The 17,695-nt window shown below is 46.6% G+C and overlaps 1 protein-coding gene and 1 long non-coding RNA gene across 21 annotated transcripts in view; one reads left to right on the plus strand and one right to left on the minus strand.

Moving 5' to 3' along the window:
- dlg2 (discs, large homolog 2 (Drosophila)) overlaps positions 1 to 17,695 on the plus strand; it is a 60,307-nt gene that overhangs the window by 7,756 nt on the left and 34,856 nt on the right. For 15 of the 20 annotated variants that reach the window (XR_003890960.1, XM_029848329.1, XM_029848308.1 and 12 more), the window contains 3 exons: positions 1,777 to 1,839; positions 12,016 to 12,099; positions 12,889 to 13,050. Coding sequence is in view for 19 of the 20 variants with exons in the window: in XM_029848329.1 (XP_029704189.1) it covers positions 1,777 to 1,839; positions 12,016 to 12,099; positions 12,889 to 13,050 (309 nt within the window). In the remaining variant the exon portion in view is untranslated. Of the gene's footprint in view, positions 1 to 1,776; positions 1,840 to 3,340; positions 3,577 to 9,843; positions 10,082 to 12,015; positions 12,100 to 12,888; positions 13,051 to 17,695 lie in introns of those variants that run through there. The other 5 variants (XM_029848309.1, XM_029848328.1, XM_029848325.1 and 2 more) reach the window with 5 other exon arrangements.
- Positions 3,538 to 4,588, minus strand: LOC115252635 (uncharacterized). Its single transcript, XR_003890961.1, has 4 exons — positions 4,501 to 4,588; positions 4,218 to 4,356; positions 3,928 to 4,111; positions 3,538 to 3,850 (listed from the first exon to the last, which is right to left on the minus strand). It is a non-coding gene; the product is annotated as an uncharacterized lncRNA (long non-coding RNA).

A 17,695-nucleotide genomic window follows, 5' to 3' on the forward strand; every position in this document is an offset into this window, starting at 1 on the left:
ACCAGGACTGGACACATTTCTCTCCAGCATCACAAAAAAGAGTCGGATCTTTAGACAGCAGAGGTCTGAGGACAGGACTCACACCTTTCCCATCTTTAGACGACAAACACAAATTCTTTGGATGGGAATGTTCGTTCCCATTTACCTCCAGTAACAAGCTGATCAGGTGTCCCAGTAATAAACAATAAAACTTGCTTAAACCAACTGAATTCTCCCTCCTGTCTGCTCTAATGGGCCCTCAAGGAGAATTATTGTAATGAATTATACTTTATGCATTTATTCAGGACTCTTTTCATTAAACGATGCCATTTAGCTTGCAGTTAAGGGCGGTTTAGGGGCCTCGTCCAGGGGCCCGCCGTCGTGGTGACCGTGAAGGTGTAGGCAAACCCGTTTCCACCAGTTTTCTATTCCCCTGTGATTGATTCTCTAAAGCGGTGGTCCCCAAACTACGGCCCGTGGGCCGGACACGGCCCGCCTCCACATTTGGTCCGGCCCCCTGAACAATACCAGAAAGCAATTTTTTTTTTTCATATATGTGTATTTGTATTTGATAATAAAGTTGGACTTTTCCAATAAAATGTTCCTTAGTTATGAACGATTTTCATTATTAACTATTAGTTAGTAGAGAGGGTTATTTGGTTATTATTTATTTTATTAATACTGTTGTTATTTATTTCCAGACTTTTGTTCTGTGAAGAATCCAGAAAGGGTTATTTGATTGTGCTTTCTTGAAAACAATAATTTTTTATTTTATTTTTAAATTTTCTCCTGCAATCCTCACACTTTTTCTGTTACAAACTGACCCCGGCCCCTTATCAGAGAAGGGAAAAGTTATGTGGCCCTCACAGGAAAATGTTTGGGGACCCCTGCTCTAAAGTGTTTGGAATCTCAGCCGTGACCTAGCTTTGCTAGCTTAGCCCAATATCGATTGTCCAGACTCGGCTAATAGCGTAATTTCATGGAACGTTTAAACGACCAACGCGACAGCCGGTTGCAAGGGTGAGCGCCGGTAAATGCCAGTGGCTAACTCGCCGCTAGCACTGCAGACCTGAGAGGAAACGCTCAGAGGCGACTCGTGGGAGGTGCTGATTGGTGCTTGCTGACATCTTTGCAGCATATTGGAGGCGAGGAACAAGAGCCCAGACATCAACACCTTGTGTAGAAGGAAGAGCTGATTCATAGAAGCGTGTGATGAATTAACGAGACAGATGATTAACAGAGCTGGTCATCGGTGTAAAAAGTGTGTTTTTGAGGAGTTTAAAATGTGGCATTGCTAAAGTAACTATAATCAAACAAGCACTCACCAAGCACTTAAAGAAGTCATATAGGTAGCAGTGTCCCTGTTCCAAGCTTTTATTAGGAATTTATTAGTTTATTAAGCGCGCCAACATTAGCTTACTTCAATTTCAAGATGAAAGCCCACAAACGAACGGGTTTGTAACAAGCCTTAGCGCGCCGCCAGCGCTATTTTTGGTCAGCGCAAGCACCTGTAGGCTTACCATCTCTGCTTCTAATTAAAGATGTAATTAGGAAGCAGCCGACAGACAGATCAATGACACCAGTGATCTGTCAGAGCCAGTGGTTGCGTAACTGCCCCAAAATATTCCGTATTTCCAATAAAGGCGCCACGTCAACAGTTTTAGGGTTGTTCCTGAAAAATGTCTGGAGTGGCTACTTAAAAGCGGGAATAATCTGTGAGGCTTGGGGATATTACACGACGCTGTTGTTGCTGTGTGGCTGTTTGTGGGTTTGAGGAATGTGTTTTGTTGGTTCCAGCAGAGGGATCAGAGCAGCGGGGAACCCAGTGGGATGGAGTCGGACCAGCACTGCACCTCTGTGGTAAGCTAACACATTTATGCTCTTCTGCCTTTGTGCTTGTGCGGTTTGCTCTTCACGTCACGTCCCCCATCTGGTTGGATCCCCCCATCCTCACTCCTGCCATCGTGTTCTGATCCGTGGAATATTCCTCAGTAGAAAGTGCTGTAACTGACTGAGCCCAGTAGCATCTGCTGCTGTATAATATTAAATCCCCACAGATGGTTTTTGCTCTTTGGAAGAATCATTTGAAGGACTACAAGCGGTTGAGGAGTTTGTGTATTGGAGCGGGTGTCCTTACAAAGGTGGTTATTCTGTCTAATTCAATAAGATGTGGCTACAGGAGCCACATTACCTGAGGGGATTAGCCCCATTGCTCTGGCAGAGGCAGGCTAAGCTGACTGGGGGATGAGTTCGCTAAGAACGGGAGCGGGAATGCCTGCGTGCTGCCTGGTCCACAAATGAAAGCTGTCATTGAAGTCAAGTTTTGCAACGCACCTCCTCCGCAGGACGGCTCCAAACAACAGGTAAAATGTAAAAATGTGCAGTAGTTCCGAGGCTCATTTTGGTGGCGCGGTAGGATGTCACATCTCTTCGGACGCGTCTAACACCCTGGGCACATCTAGGATTTAGTCTCGACATCCGTAATTATACTCTACAGCACTTTGGACTATTTGCAGCTTATCTGAAATCTGCTATAAAAGCAGCAAATGGATGAATGTAAGCTAATACAGCTCAAGGGAGTGAAAACATTGGAAATAAACAGATTAAAAATGATACTTTCAATTTCAACTTTTTGGCTGTGTTGTGTGAGCAATCAGCAGACTGATGATCTCCTCACTGATGGCAACCGCCTTCCGTACTGAAGTATTTGAACGTGCACCGCGTTACTGCCTTAATTTGAACGACCCAACGTGCTCTTCTAACACCCAAAATGAATCTTCTCAGATATTTTCCACACATTGCTGCTTAATGAAACTGAGAGCCATTCAGAAAGAAAAGCTGCTTTTCCCAGAAGACTTAGGAACAGTTCAAATGTGGCTCAGTAGTGAATTCTTGTGTGTGTGTGCATATATATATATATAGAGAGAGAGAGAGAGAGAGAGAGAGGGAGGTTTAAGAGGACAGCGCCAGTGTTATTATTAACTACCATCAGTCTGCCTTGGCAGCTAATAGCCAGCGTGACACAATATGGGAATCAAATTTATTCTGCTGTGCTGACTCTGTTCCTCACACTGTTCTCTTGCTCTCTCGCTAATGCTGCTTAGAGAGAGAGGGAGCGGGCGAGCGAGGGAAAGTGAGGAGGAGGAGAGGATGAGCTGAAAACAAGACAAGAGGCAGGAAGAATGAGAGCCGAGGAATGATTTGAGGCTGGAGGAGGCGAGGAGCTGGGTGGATGGAGCGTCTGCGCTAGCCCTCGGTGCTTTCAGCATCGTGGAGGATGAATCCCAATTCTCACATGAGGCCCACATGCAGCAGCAACTGTTTGCAGTGGCTCCTTTCTTTTGCTAGCGTTGGTGCGCGCGTGTGTCTCCCTCTCCTCCTCCTCCTCCTCCTCTTTTTCTTCAGACACGATACCTCTTTAATATTCAGCTCTGCTCCTTCTATACCGCTGTGTTTTTCTCCTCAACATCCTTTTTTTTGTCCTCCTGTGATGATTTTAGTGGTGATGACTTTGAGCATAGGCTGAAAGTCCCCCCCCCCCCCCCCCCTTCCTTTTTGCTGGCCAGCATGGACTGTCTCTGCATTGTCACCACAAAGGTAAGAGAAGCGGCGCTCCTCCGGACGGATTGTTGGGAAGACGGGAGAGCTTTTGAGCACTGGAGCGGGACGAGCAGATGGAAGGAAGCTCTGTCCTGCTTGTTTGGGAATGGTTTTGTGTTTGCTCGTGTGTCTCCCACAACCATCTGGACAGTTTTGCTTCTGCCGTGCACGCGACTACGTGTTTGTGCGCCGGGCGTGGGGAGAATCGGCGCGCGTGCGTCCTGTTACGGCTGCAGAAGTTGGGGTAAACTTTGTTCAGCCGGCTCCCAGCCTGCGAAACAAAGCTTCCCTGTTAGCATCAGCAGTTTGGCTAAAGTTGTGCTGCACAGTGAGAATAGCAACAATAACCTGTGAGAATGCTGGTGGCTCCATCGTTAGAGCCTGGGCTGGTCTTTCCCGACAATCTTCTGGACATTGCTTGCTTGCAAAAAGCTTCTTCTGGAAGCTCTTTTCTGGCTTCCCCTCATTAACGAACCTATTAATGATTAATGATGTGTTCTTTCCTTATTTCTTTTCACACCAACTATGAATCCTGTGAACAACAATTCAGCATCATTGGGTTTATTTTTGATACATTGTATCATGTAAAATACTTCCAGAATCAGTCATTTAGAAACTGGATTAAACTGAAAACATACGATAGGAGTCTTCTTTGATCTCGTACAAGCCTTTGATAACTAATCACTGCTGTGGACGTGCTCGTGGTGTCCCCCAGGGTTCAGTGTCGGGCCCCAAACATTTCCCCTCTGACGCGTGAAGTGTGCAGGTGGTTCGGTGCTGGGCGACAGCATTAATTCAGCGGATTTAACGGTGTTAAAGGAGGCAAAACTAAAAAGATGACTTGTGTAAATAAGTGTATGTTAAGTGTAAGTGTAAATAAAGTGTAAATAAGGCTGTTTATGGTGAAAGTGCAGTACTCACAACGGCGTCGCTGAGAAACATCGATTGGGTTGACATTTAAAAGGGGCGTGAAAATGATATTTTTGAAATATTCACAATTGGTTTAGCAATACCGAGAGAGGTTATCTTATAGAAACAACTCACGTTGCTGTATATTTATTACCAAGATCAAAGGCAAAGTGCAACTATCACATCAAGAAAAAGTAGAAAAATATGTTGTTTAGTTGGTACAATGAAAAATTGCTGATTACGGGTGACTGTTATTCATAATTCTGTAATTTTCATGGTGTGTGTGTGTACCTACAGGGCTTCTTTTTTAATATTATAGTGTGTAAAGACTATTTTTGCAGTAATCAGAAGGCATATTTGAGGAACACAAGAAAGTGCTTGACCTCATTTAAAAGAGCAGTTATTTAATGTGTTGGTGTTGGCAGCACACACACACACACACGCGCGGCAGCTCCTTCCTGATCAAGCCCAACGTTCCGGTTTTTCCCCCTCGATTTTCTATAAAAGCCACTTTCACACCAGTCTAGCCATTAAAAGTTGAGCTTCTCTTTCCTTTTTCAGTTTTCTCCCAGTAAACAGTGAATTCTATATTTAGCTTTATATCAAAATAAACCATTTAAAGAGTATTCTAGGGATGAAATCACCCGGCAGAGATGCTCTTTGTTGCCGTAGCAACGTTGACAACATCGGGCAGCAGTTGTACGTGGCTCCGTGCGCGTGTCACGAGGTTGGCCGTGACCCTGGGAATATTAGATGTGCTCCTACTCTGAGCATTCATCCATTCATAATGAACGTGTGCAGCATACGTCTCGCTTCTTATGCGCGTCGATGTTCCATCGACTCTGTTTGTTGCTGTTTTTAGATCTTTGATGCGGCTTTTTTTTTCCCACGTGGGAATCAGCCGAATCTGTTTTTAACCTTGACTCGTTTGGCTCCTGCGTTCATCCGTCTGGGGCCGATTCAGGAAGTGGTGATGCGCGACGACGGCCGAGAATATAATTGTCTGTCCGTCCGTCCGTCTCCCCAACCCGTTTGTCCATAGCTTAAGAAGTGTAGCTTCTTGGAATCATCTTGGAGGAGAAGAACCTGTCAGCTAGATTGAACTTGACCTTCTGTGTTGCATCTGCGGAGGTTAGAAAAGGTGACGACGTGCTTCCTGGGAAAGGCAAAACCTTTAACCGTGTCCGTCGTTCACCCTGTTATAGTCAGTGACGCTAAAGTGGGAAGGTAGTCAGAGTGTAGTCAACATTTTATCAGTCAGTCACGAGCATTTGGCTGTTTTAATAACACTAGTCGCTACGGAAACGGACACTTAGTCACCCCAGTATTGGTCTTTTTTTGAATAAAAAAAGATATCTCGCTGTGAGAACATCTTTTCATCCAGCTCCAGGGATTAGACCCATCCTTTGGAAATGTGCAGCAACGAGCTTCCTACAGTACAAGGCCGCCTTCACGCTCGCGCTCAGTCACCGGCGGCGGGTCGGTGGTTCACAGGCCACCACCTTGTTCGGGGGAAAGAACTGATCGCCTACGTTAATGCACCGAAAACACGGCTTGCTCAAGGGCACTTCTTCAGCCCCACTCACTAAGACACCTTTATAAATGATGCTAAAGGGAATGGCGTTAGCACTTTGGTGCTAGCATGTGCACATTCAGAGAGGTCAGAAGGATTTTGGCAGCAGCAGTGAAGCCAGGAGAAGCAGCTCAGCAGCTGCTCGGGTCTCATTAGCATTTCAGGGTGCAAGAAATCCAGGTGATATCACAGCTAGCTCAGGAAATCCAGGTGATATCACAGCTAGCTCAGGAAATCCAGGTGATATCACAGCTAGCTCAGGAAATCCAGGTGATATCACAGCTAGCTCAGGAAATCCAGGTGATATCACAGCTAGCTCAGGAAATCTTGGTGATATCACAGCTAGCTCAGGAAATCTTGGTGATATCACAGCTAGCTCAGGAAATCCAGGTGATATCACAGCTAGCTCAGGAAATCCAGGTGATATCACAGCTAGCTCAGGAAATCCAGGTGATATCACAGCTAGCTCAGGAAATCCAGGTGATATCACAGCTAGCTCAGGAAATCCAGGTGATATCACAGCTAGCTCAGGAAATCCAGGTGATATCACAGCTAGCTCAGGAAATCCAGGTGATATCACAGCTAGCTCAGGAAATCCAGGTGATATCACAGCTAGCTCAGGAAATCCAGGTGATATCACAGCTAGCTCAGGAAATCCAGGTGATATCACAGCTAGCTCAGGAAATCCAGGTGATATCACAGCTAGCTCAGGGAATCCAGGTGATATCACAGCTAGCTCAGGCCGTCCAGGAAAGCCTGACAAGTGCAGGAATCGCTGGTGACCTTGAACCGAATATAAAGTAGCGCTGCGTCGGTGGGTGAGGAATAGCGGAGGTAAACCGGCTCTCCAGGCTTGTCTGTATCATCTACGTTGTTACCTGTCCCACACAGGTAATCCCAGGACACCACCTGAACGTCAGAGCCCAGAGCCTTATGGGAAAATGTCCAGTACTGCAGTATCCCGCGCTCCAGATGGAATTATAGGAAAGAAAAGAACATGTTCCCTCGCTACCTCGCCCCGTTAGCTACTTTTCTGCACAAACCCCACCGACTAACTTCTGACCAATCACACTACAGAGGTTCTGTCTGGGTTTAGAGAACACGCTGCCAGAACCCAACCAGAACAGGACGTTTCCCCCCAGATAGGTCAGTACGTTCAGACTACTCCGGGAGTCCCGGTCGCTCCAGACTGGTTCCCGGCCAACTTTGTGCAGTAGAATTCCGGATTTAAAGCTTCCCACTCTCTTTTCTTCTGGGCTCATGAGGCCTTGGATGAGTCCTCTCCATCATTGTCCATGGTTTAATTAAATGTGGCCTCTAATCAAGATGTAGAAGCATCTCAACGACGACCACTTATAGTTCCAGGGCCAGTGCCGATGTAATGTGCACATCCAAACGCTTCTATAATTCCTAGTCACTCTAGTTTATTCAGCGTGTTTTGTTCAGAGAATAAGAAAACACATATTTAGCTCTTTGTGTCTTGTTGGCTAAACTCCCAGATGTGGAGCAACCCTGATTGCTGCAGTTGCTGGTGCAGTGATGGGGAAGCCATCTATCACAGGCACACACACACTCACACACACACACACACACACACACACAGAGTCCAGCACAGCGAGCAGCTCGTCTCAGTGCTGCCAGCAAACAGGCTGTAGTTTGAGGAGAGCACTTCCCAGCATAGCCACTAGGTTGAATTACTCTCACGTTCACACTGTACACACACGCCCACACACACACACACACACTCATACATGGACGTAATTCACACAGGCATGGAGGAGAGGAAGGGAAAGATGTTGGAGGTAAGACACGGCAGCCATTTACTCTCTACTAATGCAAGTGATGAGGAGGGGGAACCTGTGTGTGTGTGTGTGTGTGTGCAGCGATGTGGCGGCTGGAAGGTTCTGGGCAGGTTCTGCAGCAGTGAACTGCAGCAAACTCCCGTAGTTCCTCCCCGGGCCGCGCGTTCCTCTCCTCCGCTGATGCTCGGCCTCCTAAACAAGCGAACGTGCACGCCATGAGGAATCCTGGAGCACAATGACACGCAGGGGAACCTTAAACCTTAAAAATGCTCGTTTTTGTCACCTGCTTTTAAACCAATGGTGCTTCTAGGAAAAAAGGAGATCATCCCCGCGAGTGTGACTACGATCGGGAGTGGATTCTACAGATTAGATTACATTTTATAATCCACAGGGTTTACCCACTTTTCTTTGTGTTTGGATCGGTTCCATTAGCACAACTGTTAGCACTTAGCACAACTGTTAAAAAGCAAACGTAAAATCATCTCTAGCTGTAGCTTTGTCGTTGTAAAGTGGTATTAATTCATCCATCCAGTTTCACAGTTGCACTGGTTACTGGTTAGTAGTTCATCACACACACACTCACACACACATCATGTTTTCTCTCCAGAGATTTCAGTTTTTGGCTAGGTGGTTCCAATATTCCCCATATAGCCCATAATTCGTGACTCTTTCTTGAAGAAAAAGCTTCAAATGACAGTGGTTCAGCTCGTTGTTCAGCTCTTCCACAGGTGTGTAACGATTATTATCGTTAGCTATTATCGTTCAAACGCGACTGTTGCGTACGTCATCCTTAAAACTGAGGATCTCCAAAAGCAGCGGGTGGGACGGGGGCGTGAAACCTGTGCACCAGCGCTGGCGCCGTGACTGGGATGTCGCTGGTTATGGAGGTGGAGGAGAGGAAAGGAGCCTCACGGAGACACAGCTTCAGGCTCTGGGGGCTCCTCAGGCTGATTCTGTTGACTTTAGGATGCAACGTTGGAAAAGAAATTGCTAGTTTGCATTGTTGCAAAGAAGAAAAGGGCCTAAAAGAGTGTGAGGCAGAGTCAACGCGGATTTGTCATATTTAATGCAGATTCTGTGTTTGTGCCTAAAACAGCTTCTTGTCAGAGTGTGTTTGTTTTTCTTGAAAGGGCATTTTCCCAATGGGATCATTAACATAATGTGGGAGAAGTGTGATGTGTAAACACATCCATCATCCAGCGAGTGGGCGGATTTTACTCTTGTATCCCGCGTCCTGTTTGACATGAATAGACGAATTCATGTCTAAAATAAACTCCGGTATCCAGTAATACCAACAGGGAGTTAACAGCTTGAAGGTTTGGGTTGGCATATTCTGTCTTTTGTCCTTTTGTTGCGCTTTTGGATTGTTTTGGGAAGGTTGCAGGATGGTTTGTGGGAGTCATTGAGTAGCCTGATTCAATAAAAGGGCATCCTGGCCCCCCGCTGAGCTCAGGTAGGAGAACGAGCCTGTGGACGTGGACATCGGCCTGGCTGAGATGGCGAGAATTGGGCCTATACTCAAAATAGCCGAGCCTCACAGTTCCTCCACAGGAGACGGGGAGCGCGATCCTCCGTGTTACACTTCCATCTAGTGGTTCAGTTCCCGTAGCGGTTTTCTGCTCTCACACCGTACATTTACATTAATGCCACGGATGTGTGGGGTAATTGTGGCCTGTGGTATTTAGAGATGCTGCCTGATACAAGGTCAAAGCTGCCACACGTCCCCACCTTCATCTTTAGGGCCCTTGAGCAAGGCCCTTCCTCCCAGAATGCACCTGTACTGTGTAGGTATGGCAATAAATGCTGCTTAATGCAAGGGGGCTTTTGCTGGTTTTTACTATTTATTTCTCTTTCTTATGATTACATCAGGAAATAGGGCAGGAACAAGAACAAGAGCAGGTTTCTGTGTGCTGAGGGTGAAGACGGACTCGTGTAGGTATGCGGCGTAGTGGAGAGAGAGCAAAGGGGAGGGGGCGGGCTGGTGCATGTGCGATCCAGAGCCCATGTGCGTAACCTTTCTCTCGAGGAGCGTTGCCCTTTCCTCTGACTGTTCAGCCCGACGACGGCGTAGCTTCTCCGTCTTTTTGACTCCGTCGGACAGCTTGCGTCGCTCTCGGGAATGTCTCCGATAGTGAAAAGCCCCGAGTGCACCCCGCTGTTGTGCCACTGCAAAGTTGCCTGCGCGAACAACTCGTTGTCGTTGATATTCGGTTGCCAGGTAAGTTGCTGATGCCTTCGCTTCACAGTCAGACCACAGTTAGCGTGAACCAGTGACAGAAATGTTGGATGTCTCTTGCGTGGCTGATCAGTGAGGCAGCTTTTGGAAACTTTGAAGAGTCATTGGTACGAATGTGTCCAGTTTTGTTTCCCATCTGCAGCCCTGGAGCTTTATTAATGCTTACTGGGGCTTAATGGAGCAGCTGTGCTAATGCTCCACAATCCCTCCCGTACGCATCAGAGTTAGCTCCGTGAGCCGAGCTGCTTGACGGAAACTTGCCTTTATTTTCGCGCTCCGCTCAGACCTGCTCTTGGCCCGTCTCCAAAATAAGGTCAGTATTTCACAACAGGAGCAGGACCGGCCCGCTAAGAGTTGTCGGCTTTCGTTATGAGACGTGTGCTGTGTTTGGGGGAGGAGGTGAGGCAGCAGGCGCCTCCTTTGCCTCCACATTGAGATGTTTTTAGCTAAATTACACCTGCCTTCGAAGAAAAAACAGCAAATCCCTTCAAGATGAGCTCCAAACATCCCCCAAGCATCTTCTTCTTCTCCTAAATCACCGTCATTTGTCACCAAACTGCAGATTTTACGGCCGCAAATTTTAAATATGCTTTCAAAATCACCTGACGTGACATTTGGACCCAGTTGCCATGAGACAAGCATCGATAGGAAGGGGAATTTATGGAGTTGTTTTTAGGATTTAACAAAATGACGTGGTTGTTGTAGGAAGCCAATGGAGAAATAAAGCAGCTGGTGTTTTTACCCTTCGCTCGGCTCGTCCTCCTCGGGTGATAAGGGGGAAGCGGGGAAAGGGTCCAGCGTAGGTACACGCAGCCACGGAATTAGGTCAGCGCGCATAACTGCTGGGTGATTCCACGCTAAATCCACGCAGAGGCTCGGAATCTGCCTTCGGACACGCCATCCCTCATTTCCATCTCATCTTGAGTCTGTTGGTGAGGGCCGGAGTGAACATCAGAGAGGGATGTTCTCAGTGGAGCGTGACACAAGACCTCCCATGCGCAGCTCTGCCGTTGGCAGCCTCAGCCAGGCCAAGATGAGGCTTCCGCTCTCTGCTCAACATCACCAGCCCTCTTACATCCAAGTCCTCCTTTCTCCTCCCCTGACACAATTCCCAGCATGTACCAAGCCATGGGAAAATGATGCAAGCCCGCTAATGTTGCTATAAATGGAAAACAAATGAGACATTTAGCACCCAGCTCTCCTGAGAACCTGGAATTATTTGCCTGTTTGGTGTTTTTGAATCATTTCGTCTTATTTAAATAAAACCAATGAGTAATTATTGGATCGATTCTTCTCTCTGGTACAGCGGATTGAATATATCTAAGCACAAACAATATTATGTAGCTTGATATTAAACTGACGGGATGGTGATAGTCCAAAATATTAAGTATTAATACCATACTCGTTGGCGTTTAAGCCTTTAATTTTAGAATGAAGCTACACTGATTTCACCAAAACATTTTTAGCATCGCTGCGTCTTATGTTGGATTTTCTTTTGCCTTATTCCATTTGTGTAGAAGCAACTGGGGCCGACCTCCTCCGCTGCTATTCTTGGGACGCCCGCGAGCAGATATGTGGTGGGCCCGGAGCTGCATCCTCCCGCCGACACGAGGATGCAGCTCTTTATATCGCTGTAACCGATCACTGGAGCGTCACAATTCCCACATCGCTGCAATCTCTGCCTCTGATTGGAATGAATCCTCTCCGTTGCTCTTCTGGCCTCTTTCTCTGCAGAGGTTTTCGGACCCTTGTATACTCGCCCCGTTCGCATCCGCCCGCTCGTGCTGCTGTCCACCAACTTCTCAGCCGGCCGCGGCGCTCCTTGTTTACGGATGAATGTGTGGCAGCTTAGCTGAGATGGTCATCTAGGAGGAGTCGGCCTGTGTAGTCATATATGGTCCTGTTGCTCTCCCCAGAACAGACCAGCGGCAGTACAGCGGTCACCCCACAACGGCCCGCCCCCACCCTGCATGAACCCCGCCTTGACGAACACTTCCTGGGTGAGAGAGGAGGGATGGGGTATTTCCAGACCTCTTTTTTTTCCTGTTACCCTTTTCCGCCACCATTTACTGCTCATGTCGTTGTGTCACTTCACATGTTCACCTCAGTCAATAAAGCTTTGTTGCTGTCATCTGTGGATCTAATTCTCATCCTCACGTTCTCATGGTGTCTAACACTGATTTCTCTCTATTTCTGTATAAATATGACCTAAAACTATGTCTGACTCAACCTAAAGAGAGCCCAGCCAACATAATTATGCAGTACTTGACTGGAGGAATGTTATCCACAGTTATTCATAGGTAAAGGTGCTATTTAATCTATTAAAATCTTCCTAGTGGGAGTTAAATCATGACAAGGATTAACTATAAATGCTGGAAAGCTTAATGAATCTGTAAAAAACACCTTTGGCCTCTGACCAAACAGTAAGTTAATGCAGGAACTGAACAAAGACCACGTGTGTGTAGGCTAATGACCAGACGTAGCACGTCTTACTTCCATTGGAGCTCACAACTAAACACAACTAAAGTCTAAGACGAGCACTACAATCCTGCATACAAAGTCAAAATGTACATGTAACTTTTTATTAAGAAATCATTCAAGACCCCCCCATAAAGCCCATAATCTTTGCTTTCTCACATCCTTTATTATCGTACAGTTAAGCCTACTGTCCTGCGTCCCAATCATTTGATCCTATTTTTATTTATTCGTCTTACATGGACATATTCTCTCCTCTTTTTCCCCTGCTGTGCTATATTTTGACTCGGGTGAAATGCTTCTCACACTTGCAGCAGTACAACTACCAAGATGACGACTCGCCTCCTCACGACCAGGGATTCCTGCGCCTAACCAACGAGGTCACGCCTGAACTGGTGCACGTGTCTGAGAAGAACCTCTCTGAGATCGAGAACGTGCACGGCTATGTGTCCCACTCCCACATTTCTCCTCTCAAGGTAAGAATGCCAGGATGACGCTCACACTCGCGGGCGTTATTCTAATGGACGTGGCCTCATTCGTTTGTCCTTTAAGCTGCCTCTCAATGTCAGAGTGCACTTGTTGGTTGGGATTTTTAGAAACTACAGAATGATCCGGGTCGGTGCATTTTTTCCTCTGCAGTGGATTCATGAAGCCTGTCCTGATCTGGACAGCAGTGAGGTCCTATGTGAGCCAGCAGGGGGCAGTGTTGTCACTTTGATGCTCCTGTCAACGCCAACTAAACTCGAGAAAGGACGTTGTGGCCAGATTAATATCTCTCTACTGAAATGGCAGTGCTGCAAATATCTTATTAGAATTGCTCAAGCTGCCATGTCAGTAAGTACAACGCGTAAATATTTTGGTATTAATCAACCTACCTCTCGTCAAAGGCTGTTTTCCATTTCCGATCATTACATATGCGGTTTTTTTAGTCCTAATGAACTGAGTTCTTAAATCCTTTAATTTAATTCAACTTCTTAGCTGCAGCCCCTGAGTCCATTTCAGTTTTTCCTGCCCTGGTCTGACCTCGACAAAGTACACGACAAATATATCGTGTATATACTGTATTTTGCTCGAAATGTTACTTCAGTAAGATGTAGTTACTCTACTCTATCTGGGCTTTGTCATCTATCAAAGCAAATAAAGTTCCCCTTAGTGCTGCAAGGGCTCAATTTTCTCAAAAAGAGAGAAGAAATAGACCCCTACTTTACTTGTTTGCATCTCTTACTTTTATTAATGTTGAAAGGAAAATATTTTTCATCAGCACCACAATATTACGGTGCGATGTGTTGGAGTCTAAAATCAGTAAGGAGACCATAAAACTAAACACGAGATAGAAACAGGAAACACAAGACGCAACATCTGAAACCAGACGTGCTCCTCCAAATTAAACATGTGGATCAAAATCTGCTCTGGTAAGTTCGTAACCTCTTCCGAAATTAAGTATGTGCCAGTGGATATTTCATTTGAATTTCAGCAAAGCCATGAAGCTAAAGGTTTAAAGGGGGACAATAATACCAACGCTGCATCTGATGCTTGCGATTGAAGTCGGTAACAGAGCTTTTTAAGTATTTATTTCCTCTAAAGACAGAAATACGGAAGATTTCAGCGGGATTGAGCTAAAGGAAAAAAGAGACAAGTGTCCTTGGAGCTGGTTGGGTGTTATAAGGACAGGCTGTTGTGGCAATAAGGCAATAGTTCTTTTATATAGAATACATCATTTGGTAGCTTCGTGGAAATGTATCAAGCTCTTCGCTAACTTGAAAAGCTGAGTTGTTTTGTTTGTGCGTCGATGATGAGAGCTGCCGTGGAGACGCTCGCTGGTGGCCGAGATCCAGATCTTAATTTAAATATTTGCCCCGAGCCTGCCGTGTGAGATAATGGCGCTGTCACGGCGACGCCCCACACAGGATTTAGGACCAAGTGTCTCTGTGAGCAGTGAGAAAATGGTCTGCGTGCATCCCTCCCCTACTTCCTTTTAAATTGGAAGGTTCAGTCGTTGCATTTAGCTGTTCCAGAGAACAATAAAGCTTTCGGTCTTACAGAAAACTTGAAGATGAATTTCGCGTGAAGCAAACTCCAGGCACTTAAAGCACCACTTCAGCCTGACTCGTAGTAATTGTACTGCTGGAACTTTTCACTTTTCATTAAGACCAACAATTGAAATGGTCAAGAACTAGCTTCAGCAACATTTAATTATCATTTTGAGGGTGAACGGGATTTTATTAATCACAGAACATGCATTAATATTCATTACACAGCTGATGAAAAGGCACTTTACACACTTCTTTGCTGGGCCAGAGGAACTGTGGAGAAGAACGCTTGATTAAACTCTTTAAACTATCTCAGTTTCTATAAATTGGCTCTTCTCAAAGTGCCTGTCTGCTTTATCGAAGGTCTACTCAGGTTGACTGCCTTTTATACTAAACTATGGGATGGAACTGCAAACATAGTCTTTTACATGTTCGGAGCACAAAGGAGCTTCATGTAAATACAATAATCCATAGCAACGGTTGTCTGGAAGCAGCTCAACAACATCAGGCCACAGTCACTTCATCTAAAAAAAAAAAAGTTCAGGGGGAAAATAAATGAACACTCGCGATCTCAGGTAAAATGTTTTGATACACCGTTCCCTAGCAACAGTTTAAAACCACTGTGCTGCATTGATTTTTGCACAACTTCCCCACAGGGGCATCGCTCGCGTTCTGACTGGCCTCTCTGAAACTTTCAAATGACCTCCTAATGCTGTAAACACTGCTGAGAAGATTCATTATTGTGTTTCTGTGTCATTAATTGTCCAACAGTTTTGTATTGTTTTGTCAGCCATCGTTGTGGTGGTAGACGAGCCTGCTGACTGTTGTTTCAACGTATTCCTCTCACACATCCATCTGTAATCCTTGTTCTGCTCTCTTGTGTGTGTGTGTGTGTGTGTGTGTGTGTGTGTGTGTGTGTGTGTGTGTGTGTGCGAACTGAGCCAACTTGGGAATATGCTCAAAACAACCCATAATGTAGCCACATCCTCCAGGCACCTGTATGGATAAGAATGTCTGGGCTTGCTCCTGATAAGGAGGCCTATGGGATGTCCTCCCAGTCCTGGATTAGGACATCAGGTGTGGTACTGCTCTGGTCGTGGTGGACACGATGTCCCCGAGGGGCGGTCCCCTGGGCCAGTCAACAGCGTCCATGCTGGGAATTGGCATTTACCATTTAGAACCCAGTCCCCAGTGTCAGAACCATATGTTCTGGGTGTGAGGATCTCAACCCCATACACGCCAGCACTCGTGGTACTTCTGGCCTCACGGGGGTCTAAGCAGCCCACTAAGGCTTTCTTACCCTCTGTAGACCATAACTGCCCCACTGCCTGAGCAGTTTGGCTGCGGGATGTCGCTGCTGTCTGTGTGAACCTGCCCTCGTCTGTGAAGACAACTGGATCTACCGGGGGGTGTGGTGGGGCCCTGGCTGTGCTCCTGCTCCTGCTCCATTGGTGCCCTCCTGCCCACTTCAGCTCTAATGGAACACCAGCCCGTCCCCACCGAGCTCTTCAGAATGTGCTCGGAGACGCAGCCAGCCCATTTACCACGGTACCGATGGATTGACTGTCCTGAAAGAGCCGCTTCGCAATTCCGAAGACCTTATTTTCTCTTTTAAAGCGGCCAACACGATGACACCGATGCTCGGTGATTCACCAAGTTACAGGGGGCAAGCATGACGCCAATGTTGAAGTCATTTTAACGTATATGTGACAGGAAATGATGTCTGGATGAAAACACTCCTCTCAGCCTGAGGTATAGTGCAGTATCCATGCAAGATGGGGGTTTGTGTGTTCAGAATGTGTAAATGGTTCCTTTTTGGACAGATTTACCATTGATTCTGATACATTTAAATTCTGATATGCGATCAGTCTTTGCCCTTGACATTGTGTGTGGTGGTGATAATGTCAGTCTCATTATCGCTCTTAAAGCTTGATTCAGGATAAAGGTTCCAACCACTGCCTTCAAATATCACATGGGACATTTCTTCTGTGGAACGTTTAAAAGATTCTTTCATCAAACCTTGACTAAAGGTTGCAGATCCAAGGTTGTTCACCATCCATCCAGGGACATTCGCCATCCATTCAGGGACGTTCACCATCCATCCAGGGACATTCGCCATCCATCCAGGGACGTTCACTATCCATTCAGGAACGTTCACTATCCGTTCAGGAACGTTCACTATCCGTTCAGGGACGTTCACCGTCCATTCAGGAACGTTCACTATCCGTTCAGGAACGTTCACTATCCGTTCAGGGACGTTCACCGTCCATTCAGGAACGTTCACTATCCGTTCAGGGACGTTCACTATCCGTTCAGGGACGTTCACTATCCGTTCAGGAACGTTCACTATCCGTTCAGGGACGTTCACCGTCCATTCAGGAACGTTCACTATCCGTTCAGGAACGTTCACTATCCGTTCAGGGACGTTCACCGTCCATTCAGGAACGTTCACCATCCGTTCAGGGATGTTCACCATCCATCCAGGGACATTCGCCATCCATCCAGGAACGTTCACCATCCGTTCAGGGACGTTCACTATCCATTCAGGAATGTTCACTATCTGTTCAGGGACGTTCACCATCCATTCAGGAATGTTCACCATCCGTCCAGGGACGTTCACCATCCATTCAGGGACGTTCACCATCCATTCAGGGACGTTCACCATCCATTCAGGGACGTTCACCATCCATCCAGGAACGTTCACCATCCGTTCAGGGACGTTCACTATCCATTCAGGAACGTTCACTATCCGTTCAGGGACGTTCGCCGTCCATTCAGGGATGTACACCATCCGTCCAGGGACGTTCACCATCCATTCAGGGACGTTCACCATCCATTCAGGAATGTTCACCATCCGTCCAGGGACGTTCACCATCCATTCAGGGACGTTCACCATCCATTCAGGGACGTTCACCATCCATTCAGGAACGTTCACTATCCGTTCAGGGACGTTCACCATCCATCCAGGGATGTACACCATCCGTTCAGGGACGTTCACCATCTATTTAGGGACGTTTACCCTCCATTTAGGGATGTTTAACATCCATCCAGGGACGTTCACCATCCATTCAGGAATGTTCGCCATCCATCC

This window comes from Takifugu rubripes, chromosome 15 (genome assembly GCF_901000725.2).
Source record: "Takifugu rubripes chromosome 15, fTakRub1.2, whole genome shotgun sequence".
Classification (NCBI taxonomy): domain Eukaryota; kingdom Metazoa; phylum Chordata; class Actinopteri; order Tetraodontiformes; family Tetraodontidae; genus Takifugu; species Takifugu rubripes.